Raw genomic sequence first — 17,623 nt, 5'->3', positions numbered from 1 at the left:
ATAACCAGAAACGTGAGTAGACCACAAACCCAACAGCTAATGACAAAAATGAATCTGTGAACTAGGGGTATCTGTACAAGTGTTCTCTCCTGTCTGCACTTAATTATCCCACCAGAATGTCCCTTCATGAGATCAAAAGGAAATCACATGAATCCTTTCTCAGCACAATTGTGCATCAGTGTTCAGCTGTAAAAATAGAACACACAATTGTTGCCAAATTATGACCTTCTTACATCACTTATAAAAGATGATTTCCTCCTCAGCTTAAATGCTGCTTTTCTATATTTTTTTAAAAAAGATAATGATGATTCAGTTTTTGCTCAACTGATTTAACTAGAGAGGAAACCAAGTGGTTAAAAAAAAAAGTATAATTTTCCCAGATGTAACCGAACAATCTACAATTTAAAAGTTATTTTAATGAAATGGAGGGAAAAGATAAAATGTCATCATAACGGTCCGAAGAATATAGGGATCTACCTGGATCGTCCTTTGCTTCATCATCTGCACTGACTCCTCTTTCAATTTCAAATATTTCAAACAAGTCATTTGAAGGCTGCCGCGGAACTACGAGAGAGAGAGAGAGAGGCATTTTGTTTTGTTTCGATGAGGCATTGACAAAGAAGCATTACCTTTACCGATGGGGCAGGGGGAAAAGATCTAGGTATTTCACTCATCTGGAAGAATCCAAAATATTTAATCACAGTTCACATGAAGATTCATGAAGTTTGTTCTGCAGAGATCTTATACTGTAACATTTATCTGGGTACCATTTTTAAAAATGGGTTTCAAAAGTTTAAAACTCAACATAAAATACATGAAAACGTCTTTATCTGGAAAATACATTTTAAAACAGCTACCAATGGCGAGCAAAATATCTCTATGAAATTCTAAAACTTGTCTATGAAAGATACATTATGAACTCTAAATTAAGGCTGTTTTAATGGAAAACAAAATGCCCGTAATTGCAGCGAATGGTTTGACTTTCTAACCAAAACATGGACTCCTCTCCAGTGAACCCTACGTATGCTATGTCTTCTGGGCTTAAGCAGGTTCCTTGGCTCCTTTTAAGATCAAATCCAAACTCCAAATTGCACCGCATTCACAATCCACCCCCAAAACACACAGTACTGCCCAAATATGCCATATTCATGTTCACGTCTCTGACCCCATCCCCAGCTTGGGATGCTCTTCTCCCTGGTAATTAACCAGCCAAACTTCCCCTCTCTGTTCAAGGGTCGGTGTAAATGTCACTGACTGGGTGAAAACTTTCACGTTCTGGGCGAGTTCAAATCTTCCCCCTTGTACTCTGATGGCTCACGTTTACACGCCTCTATTACACTCTTTCCTAAAGAACCGCAGTTATTGACACACATGTGTGTCTCTCCCTCTGCTGGTCTCTGAGGTCCTGGAGGGCATCGATCATGTCTTACTCATGTGGCATTCCCAGGGCTTGACCTAGTGACAGGCACTCAACAAGTGTTTATTGAATGAATGGGAAGGTCTTGTCAGAAACCCACGTACTTTGTCAACCCTTTTCCTCATATGAAACAAGTGGGACAGAGCTGAAAAATACACTTTAAAAAATGGATTCGTATAAATCATTATTTGCTCATTCATTCAATGTACATCTGATCGCCACCCATATGCCAAGCACTGGGGTAGGTCCCGAGGAGACAAGGTAAAAGGGTGAACAAGACCAACAAGGACCTGGCCCCTGTGGAGCTTGCATTCTAATGGGAGAGGCAAACATTAAACATGTAGATAAAAGAACACCACAACTCTAAATTCTGATGAAAACTAGGACGGAAAAACACCAGATGATGTCAGGGAGAATAGCTTGGTTGGGAGTGGGGAGTGTGTGAGAATGTTGGTGGTAGTGGAGGGGGATTCTTGGCCAAAGATCAGGGAATCCTCCCTTCTCTTTGCCAGAACTTAAATTAATTAGCTCTATTTTTATAAGGCAGGGAGTAAAAGATGTAGAACACCAAGAAACACACATCAGTCAAAAGGGTTCTTTTTCATTAATGTTCCAATTATTTTTAGCAGTAACTTTTTAAATCAAGTAAACGAACCCATAATATTTGCACTGATATTTTGAGCTTACTGCTTTTGAAGTTTTTCATTTTTGTTGCAAAAGTCCAAACAGTGAAGCCCCTTCCTCTTCCACTTCCCCCACTCACATATACCCCTCTACACACAGCCTGAGAAAGATGAAAGAAGAGAAGCGGGTCAACGGACAAGATCTGGGGACACAGCCTGATCACAGGTGCCCTGGGAGAGGCAAACGGCCACCCTGTTTTACACTCAGATGACTGACAGCAATGACATTCAATTCCAGCTTTCCTTTCCTCATTTGGAGCTCTGAGAGGGAGACCGCCTCCTATTTACTAGAAATATTACAGAGTTGTAGGCATACATGCTTCATTTCTCATGACAGAGAAAGTTAAAACACATACACACACACACACAACTCTATAGAACAACACTTTTTTGTTCCCTTCTCTTGTTGTAACTTACAGAAATCATCTCTGGATTGTAATAGTTCAAATCTTACAGTACCATATTTTAGGGGCATTATGATGGTCTGTCAGCACCCTTTTCTCCAAGTGAAGGATGGTCAAATGGTAAATGGAGTCTTGGTGCAGAGGGAGAGGATCCTAAAAAGGTTTCCTGGCACAGGGACCTGTTTTATAAAAGATCAAGGACATCCCCTCTGAGCAAGCACCATTCGGTCTGAGAGTGAAAGAACATGGAACCTTCCAAGCAAAAAGCAAAGTGCTGGAGTGGGGGAAGACGGAGTATTTCAGGCGGTAAGTACAAAGACAGTGCTCGGGAACATTAGAGAAAGGAGTTCACAGTGTCTGGAGGATGCTCAGAAACGAAGAAAGTGGGATGGGAGGTTAAAAGGAACGAATGAGACCACATGTTTGGAAAACAGTCACCCAGAAAATGAGTTATCTAACAACTCGCAAAGTGCCAGATGGTTATTAGTATTTTAGGGACTTGGTTTCCAAGAACCTTTTAATTTAGCAGTGGATGACCATGCACACACCTTCACTGCAGTTCACTGGGAAACGTGCCAAGGAATTTAGACCTGAAATGCTCAGCAGCTATTAGTTCTTACAATTTTGTGTGCTCCAGTCTGTAGCTCTGCCAAAGTACTGAACGAATCCTCCTTCCTTACGCATACCAGTATGGATTGGTAAGCATCCCACTGACATGCCAAGAGAAGGTTCACTACTCACTCCCTCCCTGGTATGTTTTACAGTTTATATAAAAATATTAAGTGAAATAATTTCCACTATGTGCAAGAGAAACAGGTGAACAAACAAAAAAACAGACTAGAAAAAACAGTGATAAATACACTCCCACACTTCACACTTATATGGTCAATTAACATATGACAAAGGAACCAAGAATGTACAATGGGGAAAGGACAGTCTCCTCAATAAATAATGTTGGGAAAACTGGACAGCCACGTGCAAAAGAATGAAACTGGATCATTTTCTTACACTACACACAAAAAATGACAGAATGGGCTACAGACTTGAACGTAAGACTTGAAATCATAAAACTCGTAGAATAAAAACCATAGGCGTTAAGCTCCTTAATGCTGGCCTCGGAGATGATTTTTTTAGGTCTGACGCCGAAAGCAAAATGAATAAGTGGGACTACATCCCAAAAAACCTTCTGCGCAGGAAAGGAAATGATCAATTGAATGGGCTACAGACTTGAACGTAAGACTTGAAATCATAAAACTCGTAGAATAAAAACCATAGGCGTTAAGCTCCTTAATGCTGGCCTCGGAGATGATTTTTTTAGGTCTGACGCCGAAAGCAAAATGAATAAGTGGGACTACATCCCCAAAATCTTCTGCGCAGGAAAGGAAATGATCGACAAAAATGAATGGGAGAAATATTTGCAGATCATTTATCTGATGAGGAGTTACTATCCAAAATATATAAAGAACTCATACAACTCCATAGGAAAAAAAACAATCTGATTAAAAAAATGGGAAGATCTGAAGAGAGATTTTTCCAAAGAAGATATACTAAAAGTGCATGAAAAGGCACTCATCATCACTAATCACCAGGGAAATGCACACCAAAACCATGATGAGATATCACCTCACATCTATTAGGATGGCTACTATCAAAAAGACAGTGGGCCCCGGAACAACATGAGTTTGAACTGTACGGGTCCACGCTTATGCATATGAGTATTTTTCACTGAATATCTGCAACAGATCCACCACACCGTCCACAGCTGGTTGAATCCACCACATGATATGGAACCTTGAATGGGGTGGGCCAAATGTAAAGTTAGATGCAGATTTTCAACTGCACAGAGGGTTAGTACTCCAACCCTTGAACAATTCAGGAAATTGACTGCCCAGGAAATAACAGATGGTTATTTGCATGCGGAGAAAAGGGAACTGTCATGCACTGTTGGTGGGAATAGGAATTTGAAAACGTTATGGAGAGTCCTCAAAAAATTAAAAATAGAACTGCTGCGTAATACAGCAATTCCACTCTTGGGTATATATCTGAAGAAAGTGAACACACTAATTTGAAAAGATATATGCACCCCTGTGTTCACTGCATTGTTTACAATAGCCAAGACATGGAAACAACCTAAGTTCCCATCAATAGATGAATGGGAAAAGAAGTGGTGGTATATACATACGCACAATTAAATGTTCCTCAGCCATAAAAAAGAATGAAACCCTGCCATTTGTAACAACATGGATGGATCCTGAGGGTATCATGCTAAGGGTATTATTATGGCAGACAGAAAAAGAGAAATACTGTATGATCTCACTTATATGTGGCATCTAAAAAAAAAAAAAAAAAGCTCGTAGAACAATACGCCAGAGGCAGGAGGTAGGAGGTGAATGAAATGGGTGAAAAGGGTCAAAGGGTACAAACTTCCAGTTATAAGTAAAAAATGAGGACGTATAATGTATGCATGGTGACTGTAGTTAATAACACTCTGTTGCATATTTGAAAGTTACTAAGAGAGCACATCTTAAAAGTTTCCAATCACAAGAAAAAAAAAATTTATAACTATGTTTGGTGACAAGCGTTAACTAGACTTATTGTGGTGATCATTTTGTAACATATGCAAATATGGAATCATATTGTACACCTAAACCGATGTAGTGTTACATGTCCATATACATCAATAATAATAAAGAAATACACCAATATGCTAATAGAAGTAGTCTGAGTACTGGAAATAAAAGTAATATTTTATCATTTATTGGTTTGTCTTTTGTAGTTCTGTATTTTTTAAGATTGTTTATAAAAAGGATTTCTATTATGAAAGAAAAAGTACCTAAAACATTGAAAGAAAAGAGAGTTCTGTCAGAGTATATACACAGTCTCCTACCCCATAGCAGCTATATGTCTGTTATTTGAATTTTGATTGCTCAAAGAGAACTTTGTTTTTTTTTGTTTTTTTGCGGTACACGGGCCACGCACTGCTGTGGCCTCTCCCGTTGCGGAGCACAGGCTCCAGACGCGCAGGCCCAGCGGCCACGGCTCCCGGGCCCAGACGCTCCGCGGCATGTGGGATCCTCCCGGACCGGGGCACGAACCCGTGTCCCCTGCATCGGCAGGCGGACTCTCAACCACTGCGCCACCAGGGAAGCCCCTCAAAGAGAACTTTGAATAGTCTTGATACCTGTTATTAAATGTGAGGCTATGAAATTGAGATGTGTTTGTGAAATTCAAACATATTCTTTGATTCAATGCAGAAAATGCTAATTAAAATACATGACTAGCCTTATCTAAAAATAGAATTATAACCGGGAGAGATGCTAACACACACACACACACACACACATATATTTATATTTATAAAGACAAACACATATCTGATATTTTCTGTAGTTGGACCATTAATCCTTAGAATCAGAATGGTATAATTTGAGAGATTAGAAAAGGATAAGAGAAATGCTAACAACACAATTCCTCTACCATCTGTCTGTCCATCCTCCCTCACTCTATTCCATCCACTTATTAATGCTCTCAATCAAGAAACTGACCATCCGCTGAGTACGAGGCACTGGGCTCACTTTTGTGAAGCAATGAGGATACTCTTTCCTTCATGGGATCTACATTCTAGAGGTGAAGACAGACATCTAACAATCTCCCATGTAATGAATGCTTTAAAGGAGAACTAGAGGATGCTACGTGAGCTTTGGTGGTGAGGGGGAGAAGGGGGGCTGTCTAAGCTAGCCCAGGAGGAAGATGCATGAAAATCTCTGAGAGGTGCTGCTTACGCTGCGACCTGAAGGATGAGTCACTGAGCTAGCGCCCTAGAGAGTGAATGGGTATGAACTCAAACATCATTCTAGGTGTAGAGCTCACAGCAGGAGAGGAAGGGGGAGGGAAGGAGGGAACCAAATGAAGCTGGAGATGCAGGCAGACGTTGCGGGGCCTTTTAAAGCTCTGTAAATATCGTGGACTTTATTCTGGCGGAAACTGGAAGTCTGAAAGATTCTAACAGAGGAGCGCCAAGATCAGGTACATCATTCTGGCTGGAGCACAGAGAATGAACAGGAGGGAGGAGGGAGTGGTTGTCAGAGGGCAGTTATGACCAAAATTAACATTAAAAAAAGAATGTTCATATACTCTTTAGAAGATTTCCTAAACATTTTTCTCCCATTAGTTAACGTTTCATCCACCAAGACGTATGTCTTATAATCTTCCGCGTGAACTAAAACACAGGGAACGTACAGGCACTAAAGCCAGCAGACAGCTGGATAAAAACGTGGCTGGCTGGGGCTCAGGGGCCCAGTACGTTCCTAGTGGCTGGGGAACCCGGAGCCCTGGAGCCTGTGAGAAGAATTGGCCACACAGATAAGCAAGAAACTTCTTAAAAGGAACTCCATCCCAGAACATTCTATTAAATATATTTTCCCCAGGGATATAATATTAATATATAGCCTGTGTGCATGAATGAAGTTTCCCAAAGAGTCGACTGCATATTTTTACCAAAAAGCATTAAAAGTAAGCACAGTGAAGTAAATGTAAATATTATCACACACATCTCCCACTGCCAGACTTCTTCCAAACAGTAAGTACTATAGCAGAATGTAAGCACAATTTATTAAAGGTAGGTTTGCAAATTCTGTTTCTGTTCTAGGGTGGCTCCCATGACATTACCCAGGCCAGCTCTGGCATTTGTTGTTGGACTAAAAGATTAAAGATAACACGGTCTTAAATTCTTTCTGTGCTTAGGGATTTAGTTCATCTGAAGAGAATGGTATGTATGTAACTTTCCTAATATCCTGAAGGCTCTTTCTGGTGGCGAAATTTAGAGATGACAGAGTGGGGATGAGTGACAAGGGTTTTAAGAGGCCACCTCTTGCATCTCCCCTCCACATTGCTTTCTCTTCTCCTCCTCTCCCTCTGCCCCCTCCCTTTTCTCCTCTGCCCCTTTCTTTCCCTCTCCAGATGAAGAACATACAGCTTACAGCTTTAAATTACCAGAGAGAAGCAAATAAAAAGACTGGAAAAGAGACTCTGACATTTCCTTAACTACATTAGAGAGAAAATTCCCAGCCATCTACTAGTGATTTCTAGCAAAAAGCAAAAGGCTTCTGGGCTCAACAGAAATAAGCCCTCGTGTGCTAAAGCTTTCACTGTGTAGGAAAAATCCAAAAAGTTCAAAAGACACCTTTGGGCTGAGAGTAAAGAGCAGAGCTGGGAAAAATTAAAGTTCTAGTGAAAGGTGCGACATACACACAGCTAAGAATAATGAGCCCCAACTTGTGACTCCCCTCTCTCTCTTCTAATAAAGTTTCAGGACAACTTGAAGCACTGCCTGGAACAATTGCTAAGTGTGGCCATAAAGGTGATGGATCAACTTTTCTAGATCAGGAGATCATTTGACAGGGAACGTGGAGGGAGAGAAGAAGGAAGGAGACGAGAGAGGGGATGCAGGGGCGAGGCAAGAGATGGCATCTTAGACCCCTTGTCTTTCATCCCCACTCTGTCATCTCTAAAGATCCCTGGGTTTTGCCACCAGAACCGTTTTTATCCCCTTGCCCTCTTCTAAGCCAAAGGAAGTCAGAAGGTTAGGCACTGTCAGGACTGAGTCCGAGTACTGGAACGGAACGCAGGCGGTGCCACAGCCGACTATTTGACTACAGTACAGCTGCTTGGGTGAGTGCGGCACGAACACCCCCGAGGTGACACAAGTGACACGTGTGGGGGACAGGTGTCAATGCGCTCAGGCCACATGAATCACTTTAGAGGAAGAAAGGAAGCTTTTCTTTCTAATACTTATCAGACCCATCATGTATGTTTCTCATCTAGACAGATTCATCTCTGAAAAGGCTGTTGTTACTATCTGCTCGGTAAAGAAGTTGAGGCGATCCGGTCTCTGTTTTAACATCACAACTGTTCAGTTAGGTACCGTAAACCCCTAAATAAAACAGGATGTTCCAATTATTTGGTCGTAAGTAAAGGGTCTATAAAATAGCAGCTTCCTTCTATTTTCATTTTCTCTGCTCCCCTAATAGCTCATACTTGCAAATCAATTTGTTTCTAAAGGATCTGGTTAGCCAAAAATAACATTTAAAATATTGTGAACATTAAAACTGTTATGAACCATAATAAAAAGCATCAGAAAAATATAAACTCAAAACCAGAACACAAAATAGGGCTGTGTTTTTATAAGTTAAGTAGGAAATGTTATCACTACCATATAAATGAATTCAACAACATCAACAGAAGTAGTATAGCTATTGTGTATTGAGTTCTTATTATATGCCAAGCACTCTCTCACCTAATTTTCACAACAGCCCAATGTAGTAGATACTACTATTATCGCCACTTACAGATGAGGAAACATAGGAAGATTTAGTAACATGCCCCAAATCTCAGAGTGGCTATGGCACAATACTTTTCATTACAACTCTATACACTAATGTACATAAAACTCAACAAAAAAATCTGATTTCTGACTTTGGTCACGTCCACTAAGAACTCAATTTATACTTTCCGGAAAGAGCTATTTTTTTCTTTACCAGCCATCATGGGATCCAATTAAAATATACATAAAACGCCTTGAAAACTTTCAGAATTCACAGCACCAGAATCTGACCTACAAGCAGTCCTTCAAAACCCTTGCTGAAATTTCATCTTCAGGGAGATGTCAGGCATCTTCTCAGGGTCTCTCTAGGCCTTACGGTTTACGAGAAAGCAAACTAGTTTGAAGACCTGTTCACCCCTCAGCAGAAGCAATCTTTTCACTCATCACCACATAGAATCAGAAAAGATCATATTTCCATGACTGAGCACAATGTGGTCACACCAGCCAGACTGTAAAATCCGTAAAAGGGAAATGAGAGGAAAAGACTTGTGGACAGCAGGCAGCAAAGCAGCAATCATTAAAGTGCAAACAGTTTTGTTCTTACTGGTGGTGCTCGGAATTTCAACACATTCTCCTGAACATCACAGCAACCATGAGTCTGGTTTCCCGATATGGCCACTCATAAGAGCACCTGATACGTATTACAATGTATTCTATAATCTTTACTCTGCAACACTTTTTTTCTTTATATGACCCAGAGGCTATATGCTATACTTTAGGCATAATTTTAAACAACCCACATCTGGCTAATTCTGTCTCCATTCAAGACATGGTTCTGCTGGGTTGGAGCTGCCATTATTGGTTTAGAGAGCCCTACTCTTCAGTGTAGTCAGCAGATCAGAAGTGTTACTTCTGAGCTTGTTAAAAATGCAGAATCTCAGGCCCTAACCTAGACCCACTGAATCAAAGTTTTCATTTTAACAAAGTCTCTGTGTGACCTGTACACACACTAAAGACTGAGACGTACGTCCCTAGAAAGTCCGATTCAGTAAGTTGGTGGTAGGAATTAGGCATCTACATTTTCAATAAGCAGCCTAGGTTGTTCTGGTTCAAGGGGGCTTCTGATAACACTTTGAGAAAAATCTACTTCCTGATCCAAGTGCTATTATATTCCTTGCAGAGCTTCCTAGCTAAAACTGGACATGCTCAATTGTAAAGAAATTTTGAAAGGTTAAAAATAAGTTAAAACTTTGAATGAATTTTTAAAAACCAGTAAGTTCTAAATAAAGTTAACATGATTCACAATCAGAATCCCCCAGGGTACTTTTTCAAAACACACGACTCAACTCTCCTGCTGGGAGAGCGGGATTCTATTACCCCTGGCCCTTCTCCTAAGGATTGACTACTATAATAAATTACTGTGACCAGTGACAGTGGGAATGGGAAGATTAAAAATCACTGCATGAGGATAACACAAAAACAATGAAAATCACCTCAAATATCAACAGCTGGATAGATCCATGGTTACTATTTTGGTCTTTTTTCTTCCAGACTTTTATATTCACCCAGACATATGAAGACGTGTATTTTACACGTAATTGGGATCAAATGGTATGCACAGTTTTGTATATTCTTTTCACTTAACATTTTTATAACCTAGGTACTTTCCCAAGTCATTAAACATTTTTCAAAAAAAAAACATTACTTCATACTATTTCATGGTATTGCTAGACTGGAATTGTTTCCCCTAATGTCCTTTTCTTTGGATTCTACATAATGTTTTTCTTATGTTCTCTGCTCTGGGATAGCTCCTACCAGCTCTTATACCAGATTTTTATCTTTGGTGTTCACTTGGTCTCCAACATTTTAGCAATCCCCTACAGCATACCTCTGGTGTCCAGACAGGCAGCCCACCAGTTAAATCTGCCTTTCTTGCTCTAAGTCTGCCCAGCCCTTTTCTGCTCTCCCCTCCCCCCCAGTCTCTTCCAGAGTCCAAGATCAACCCACTGTTCTCAGAAACCATGCAAATGAGAGCCAATGGTAGAAGGCTATTCGATTTGTGGAGCATGGTTTCTATAATTCTTAGTTCAGCCCAGCCTGATCTGAAGTGGGTTATAATAAACTCTAATCCCAACAGTTAAATAAACCCAGTTAAATCCACTCAGGAAATGATGCACATTATATACCTCTCCAAGAGATTCACAGTGACCATTAGCATATTGAAAAGTCCACACTTAACAAACCTATTTAAGTGGCTAAACCAAGGGTCTCTTAAATTTATTTGACCTCAGAACTTTTTTAGGCATACACTTGCATAATATTCCAGAGAACTAATATTCTATGAAACACACTTTAAGAAGCACTGGTCTGTCCCATTAGTGAAGGAACAAGAATTTCATGCTGTATCAGGTAACTTTAGTGTTGCTCAAATCACGCCTATAGAAATAGCCCTGAAAATACATCTGGTTATAATTCTGTTCACACAATCTGAAAAACCTAGGGTTCCTCAAGTTAAAATTATTTTTAAAACACATGTTTAATATTTCATATCATACATAAAAAGTCATTTCCTTAATCATGTATTATTTAAATGCTCCTGGGACTTCCCTGGTGGTGCAGTGGTTAAGAATCCGCCTGCCAATGCAGGGAACACAGGTTTGAGCCCTGGTCTGGGAAGATCCCACGTGCTGCGGAGCAACTAAGCCCATGCGCCACAACTACTGAGCCTGTGCTCCAGAGCCTGTGAGCCACAACTACTGAGCCCATGCACCACAACTACTGAGCCTGCACACCATGACTACTGAAGCCCGTGTTCCTAGAGCCCGTGCTCCACGACAAGAGAAGCCACCACAATGAGAAGCCCGCGCACCACAACGAGGAGTAGCCCCGGCTCGCTGCAACTAGAGAAAGCCCGCTCACAGCAATGGAGACCCAGCGCGGCCAAAAATAAATAAAATAAATAATAAAAGTGTAACAGAAATATTATTTGAGCTAGTTTCAGGAGCTAGGAAATATATACTTTGAAACATTATCATCGTTTTCCTTCTCACTAACTTTAACTTTTCAGATTTAATAATCCACTGAATAGAACATCAATCTCCAAAAATGAAGGGAGGAAAGGGAGAGAGAGAGAGAAAGATGGTGGAAGCACAATTAAAAACCTCCCCATATTATAAAAATAAGTCACAATCAGGAAAGAATATTTTTTATTTCTTAAATATAGATTTAATGTGTTACTAAACTAGCTTGTGTATGGAAATTGATTACATGATGATAACTTTTATTTTAAAATGTCAAGAGTGATTGATCTAATCATTCATTTCTATGTCCCACAAATAGTATTCAATTGCTGATTATGTGCCAGGCACTATTCTAGGTTCTTGAGATATACCAATGAGCAAATCCGAGAAAGACCCCTGCCCCTCAAAAAGCTTATATTCTAGTCAGAAGAGACAAAAATAGATATTATAAATAAGTAAACAAGATAGTATATAGAAGGTGATAAATGCTATTTTTAAAAACAGTAGAGAGTTGTGAGATCAGGTGTGCTGGCAGTGGCTGCAGAGGTCACAGTATTGAAGAGGGGGGGTCAGAGTGGCCTCACTGGCAAGTTGAGATGTGCATGAAGAGGTGAGAAAGTGAGACAAGCTGATAGCTGGAGGAAGAGTGTTCCAGAAAGAGGGGAGGTCTGGAGCAAAAATCCTAAGATGGGAGAAGCTGGAGGAACAGCGAGGAGGCTGGAGTGAAGTGAATGAGGGGAAGAGTGCTAGGAGATGTGATCTGAGGACTTTGGAAGCTGCCGGGAGGGCTTCTGTTCTCACTGAAGGAAGTGAGTGCTAATGCAGAGCTTTGAACAATGACATCTCATTTAAGTTTTAAAAGATGACTCTGGCTGCTGGGTTGAGGAGAGACAGCAGAGGGACAAGGGTGGGAGCAGGCAGACTGGCTGGAAGGCTACCGCAGTACAGATCCACGGGTCCTCACCCGTCATTCTCAAATCCAAAAGCTGCTTCCGTAAACTCATTAGGTGGCAAATCTAACCTTCACTTAACCTAACTTAAATGGCTTTAGTAGCCAAATTAGTGTAAATATTCATGTTTCCCTGTAGAAACATTAATATGCTTCAGTGTGTGCTATACAGCAAATGCGCCTTATTACTTTTCTAAAATCTAAAAAAATGCTCTATTACGTATCTGGAAAAAGGATTTTGGACCTGTACACCAGGGGGAAGTATGGCCTGGGCCAGACTGGTAGCCCTGGCGATGGTGAGCAGTAGGCACACTTCAGATATAATTTGAAGGCAGGACTGACAGGATTTCCATACAGCTTCAATGTGGGTATAAAAGGTAATTTTAAATGACTCCAAGTTTTTTGGCCTTAGCAATTGGTAGGATGGAGGTGACATCTCCTGGGGCGGGAAAAGCTGTGGGTAGAATGTGTTTGGGGTGACGATCAGGAATGATTAGACAAGATGAGTTTGAGACATGTATCTTCATCCAACTAGAGCAGTTAAACAGGCAGGTGATATACAAGTCTAGAGTTTGGGGAGAAGTCTGGGCTAGAGATGTACTTGTGCTATAATTGTTTTTCTTCCTTGATTTCCTTTTAGAATATCTTTATAGTCTTTTCTTGGGGGACAATACATACCTACACACACACACACACACACACACACACACACACACACATATACACATCACAGAGGAAAGTTCTGTTTAACAACCTCTTCCATTAAACATATATATATCTTTCAATGTAAAGAAAAACACAACTGAAGTATGGGGCTATTTGGAGACTGAGCAACAGTGGCTGTAATTAACATCACCTGAAAATTCATGGAATGAGGAGAGCCAAAGTCTACTCTCAGACCAGTGGAGAATAAGGATGGCTTAAGAAATTATTATGCCAGAAATGAAGAAAATAGTCAATGAATAAATGGTGTTGAACTAAAATAGTGCTAAGGTTCCTTTCTGTTTTCACAATGAATAAATACTAGTTATTTGTTCTGAATTAAAATCAGAACCACTCCCTTATTTGGAATATATGCTAAAGTCTCCAGACAGCAAATTAAGAAGTGTCCAAAATATCCTTATCCATGCTGACATTAACCAGCAGCTAGGGCTGAAGATGAAATGAGGGTGGAATTAAGTTTTGGCAGGAATATCCAAAGGCAGCAATGCTATCTGTGGCATGCAACAGCCTTGGCATGGGATCAAGGTACTTCTTTCCCAGGGCATGTCTTTAAGATCACACTCTCTTAGAACAAGTGCTCTCAGACATCATCGGAACTCCGTGTCTCCCCAGTTTCATCCTGCTAAATTCTGTTGGTGAACTTCAATGTTACTTATTTATTTTTGCGGTACATGGGCCTCTCACTGTTGTGGCCTCTCCCGTTGCGGAGCACAGGCTCCAGATGCACAGGCTCAGCGGCCATGGCTCACGGGCCCAGCCGCTCCGCGGCATGTGGGATCTTCCCGGACTGGGGCACGAACCCGTGTCCCCTGCATCGGCAGGCGGACTCTCAACCACGGCGCCACCAGGGAAGCCCTTCAATGTTATTTTTAATTCGTATGTGTGTTGGTATAGAGAGGAATAATGGGAAGCAAGAGAAACTTTTAAAAAGAGAACACATTAAAAGGCTCAGAAAGAGGTTGAAAAATTACAAATTTTGTTCTGGTAATAAGGGAAAAACCTCTTCCTCCTTCAAAACTTCTCTTTTACCTATAGCCTCTATCACCATTGGTGGTACCCAGTCACCCATTAAAAATCTGGAGTCTTTAAATCCAACCTAGCTCCAGTTTAGATTTAACCACCAGCTTACAGTAAATACAAGGGGTAGCTGTCCAGTTTTTCTCATCAATCCTCGACTCAAACTGCCAGTTTGTTGGTAGTGTGCTGCTTCCTACGCTTGTGCCTCTGTTGTGTGGTCCCCGTGAATTATAATGCCTCCCTTTTTTCATCCCCTTTGCCCCATTTCACTCAAGAAGACTCCCCATTCCCCAAACTGTCCCCAGCCAAAGATGGGTTAGGTACCCTTTCTCTCTACCCCCATAATGTCCCACACAAATCTCTCCCACTAACACAGTACCACAGTTATCTTCGGGGCAACTGTCTTTTCCACCAGACTATAAGGTTTTCTGTTTTACCTTTGTAAGCCCAATGCCTAATATAGGGCCTGGAATTCTAAAACACACTAAAAATGTTTACTGATTGAATGAATGAACACTTAGATTAAAAGTTAAATGGCACGTGCTATATTAAGCTCCCCATCTCTGATAGTTTTCAAGTAAATATGAATATATTAGGAGAATTCTCATACTGGATAGAAGCTGTGATCTACTATATAACTTTGTGATACTCCATTTCTATTCACATTCTTATTTGCCCAACTGACTGGCTTCTATATAGCTCTTTACAATATTTAACAATAGGGATATATAACTTACACTTTGTATCTATGAGTTTTATTCTTATTCAAGCCATGGCCTGTGGTTGAAATGCCATCATAAAAAGCTTATTAAAAATGTGCTAACACAAAAGACCCCAAAGAGCCAAAGCAATCCTGAGAAAGAAGAACAAAGTGGTATGTATCACACTTCCTGATTTCAAGCTATACTAAAAAGATATAGTCATCAAAGAGTATTGTACTGGCATAAAAACAGACACATAGACCAATGGAACAAAATTAAGAGCCCAGAAATAAACCTAAGCACATGTGGTCAAATAATACTTGACAAAGGAGCCAAGAATACTCAAGGGAGAAAATTCAGTCTCTTCATAAATGGTGCTGGAAAAATTGGATAGCCACATGCAAAAGAATGAGTCTAGACCCTAAACTTACACCACTCACAAAAATTAGCTCGAAATGAATTAAAGACTTGAACATAAGACCTGGAACCACAAAACTCCTAGAAGAAAACGTAGGAAGAAAGCTCCTTGACATGGGTCTTGGCAATGATTTTTTGATATGACACCTAAAGTACAAGCAATAAAATAATAAGTGGGATGACATCAAACTAAAAAGCTTCTGCACAGCAAAAGAAACCATCAACAAAACGAAAAGACAACCTATGGAATGGGAAAAAATGTTTGCCAATCACGTATCTGGCAAGGGGTTAACATCTAAAATATATACGGAACTCATACAACTTAATAGCAAAAAAATCCAATAATCCAGTTAAAAAGTGGGCAAAGGACCTGAACAGGCATTTGTCCAAAGAATATATACTAAATGGCCAGCAGATACATGGAAAGATGCTCAGCATCATTAATTATTAGGGAATGCAAATCAAAACCACAACGAGATATCACCTCATACCTGTTAGAATGGCTGTTTACCAAAAGGACAAGAGATAACAAGTGGGTGAGGGTGTGGAGATAAGGGAACCCTGATGCGCTGTTGGTGGGATTTTAAGCCGGTGCAGCCACTATGGAAAACAGTATGGAGGTTCCACAAAAAACTGAAAACAGAACTACCATATGATCCAGCAATCCTAGTTCTGGGAATATATCCAAAGGAAATAAAAACACTATGCGTAAGAGATATCTGCACCTCTTCATTCACAGCATTATTTCCAATAGCCAAGACATGGAAACAACCTAAGTGTCCACTGACAGATGAATGAAGAAATTGTGGTATATATAAACATATCTACAGTGGAATATTAGTGAGCCGTAACAATGAGAAGAGCCTGCCATCTGAGACAACATGGATGGACCTTGAGGATAGAATGCTAAGTGAAATAAATCTGACAGAGAAAGGCAAATACTGTACATGACCTCACTTACATGTGGACTATTAAAAGAAAACAAACTCATAGAAAAAGGGATCAGATTTGTGGTTACTAGAGGTGGGAAGGGAAAACAGGATGAAGGTGGTCAAAAGGTACAAATCCAGTTATAAGATACACTAGTACCAGGGATGTAGCATACAACAATATATACAACAACGACTACAGTTATACCTGCTGTATAACTTATATGGAAGTTGTTAAGACAGTAAGTCCTAAGAGTTCCCATACCAAAGAAAAAAAATGTGTTTTCCTTTTTCTTCTGTTTAGTATCTACGTGAAATGATGGATGTTAACTAAACATATTGTGGTAATCATTTCATGATACGGATAAGTCAAACCACTATGCTGTACTCAAACATATACGGTGCTGTATGTCAATTACATCTCAAAAAACCCTCAAAAAAATGTGGTAACGTTTATGACTTACTGAACACATCTCCTCGGGGTTTCTGAGGCTCTGTCTGTATCCTGTTGTCAACTGTAATCCTTCTTGGAGACACAGTGGCAACTGATGCTACACTTGTCAGGCTGGTGGTTGGTCCTCCTGGGGCTGCTGCTGGCGGAGGTGTTCTGAGTTCTGTGGGTGGGGCAGGCTGTGGCGCTGGCTTCAGGGCAGGTCTTGCTGTTGGCTCAGAGGTGGGCCTGCTGGTAATGACAGCAGGTACATAGGGTGTCTTCAGAGGCCACCTAGTACTTCTGACATCAGGGATCCAATTACTGTGTCCTCCATCGCCCCTTGAAATGGTACCATTTTCCTTTGGTACGTGAATTGGACCTGAAGGTTCAATCATGACTTTTGGAATATCTAAAACAGTAAATGTATTTAAATTAGTGTACAACCCTCTCAGCTTAAGAAGTAAAATATCAAATTGTAAAAAACAAACACATCAAAATACCTCATGCCAACTGGCTTACTTTTCACATTGAGAATATTCCCCTCCTGTTAAGTCAGGCTGTTTTCCAAAAAAATTAGTATGTGTGTGTATATGTAATATATACACATA

At 40.4% G+C, this 17,623-nt stretch overlaps 1 protein-coding gene across 3 annotated transcripts in view; it reads right to left on the bottom strand.

The window, feature by feature from the left end:
- The window catches only part of NPNT (nephronectin), a 77,455-nt gene that overhangs the window by 11,672 nt on the left and 48,160 nt on the right, over positions 1-17,623 (bottom strand). For all 3 annotated transcript variants that reach the window (XM_024754051.1, XM_024754048.1, XM_024754049.1), the window contains 2 exons: positions 17,047-17,424; positions 478-564 (listed from right to left, as the gene is read on the bottom strand). In XM_024754051.1, coding sequence (XP_024609819.1) covers positions 478-564; positions 17,047-17,424 — 465 coding nt within the window. The remainder of the gene's footprint in view (positions 1-477; positions 565-17,046; positions 17,425-17,623) is intronic.

The sequence above is a fragment of the Neophocaena asiaeorientalis genome, unplaced genomic scaffold (assembly GCF_003031525.2).
Source record: "Neophocaena asiaeorientalis asiaeorientalis breed wild unplaced genomic scaffold, Neophocaena_asiaeorientalis_V1.1 scaffold189, whole genome shotgun sequence".
NCBI classification, from domain to species: domain Eukaryota; kingdom Metazoa; phylum Chordata; class Mammalia; order Artiodactyla; family Phocoenidae; genus Neophocaena; species Neophocaena asiaeorientalis.
This window is presented reverse-complemented; position numbering and strand designations above follow the sequence as displayed.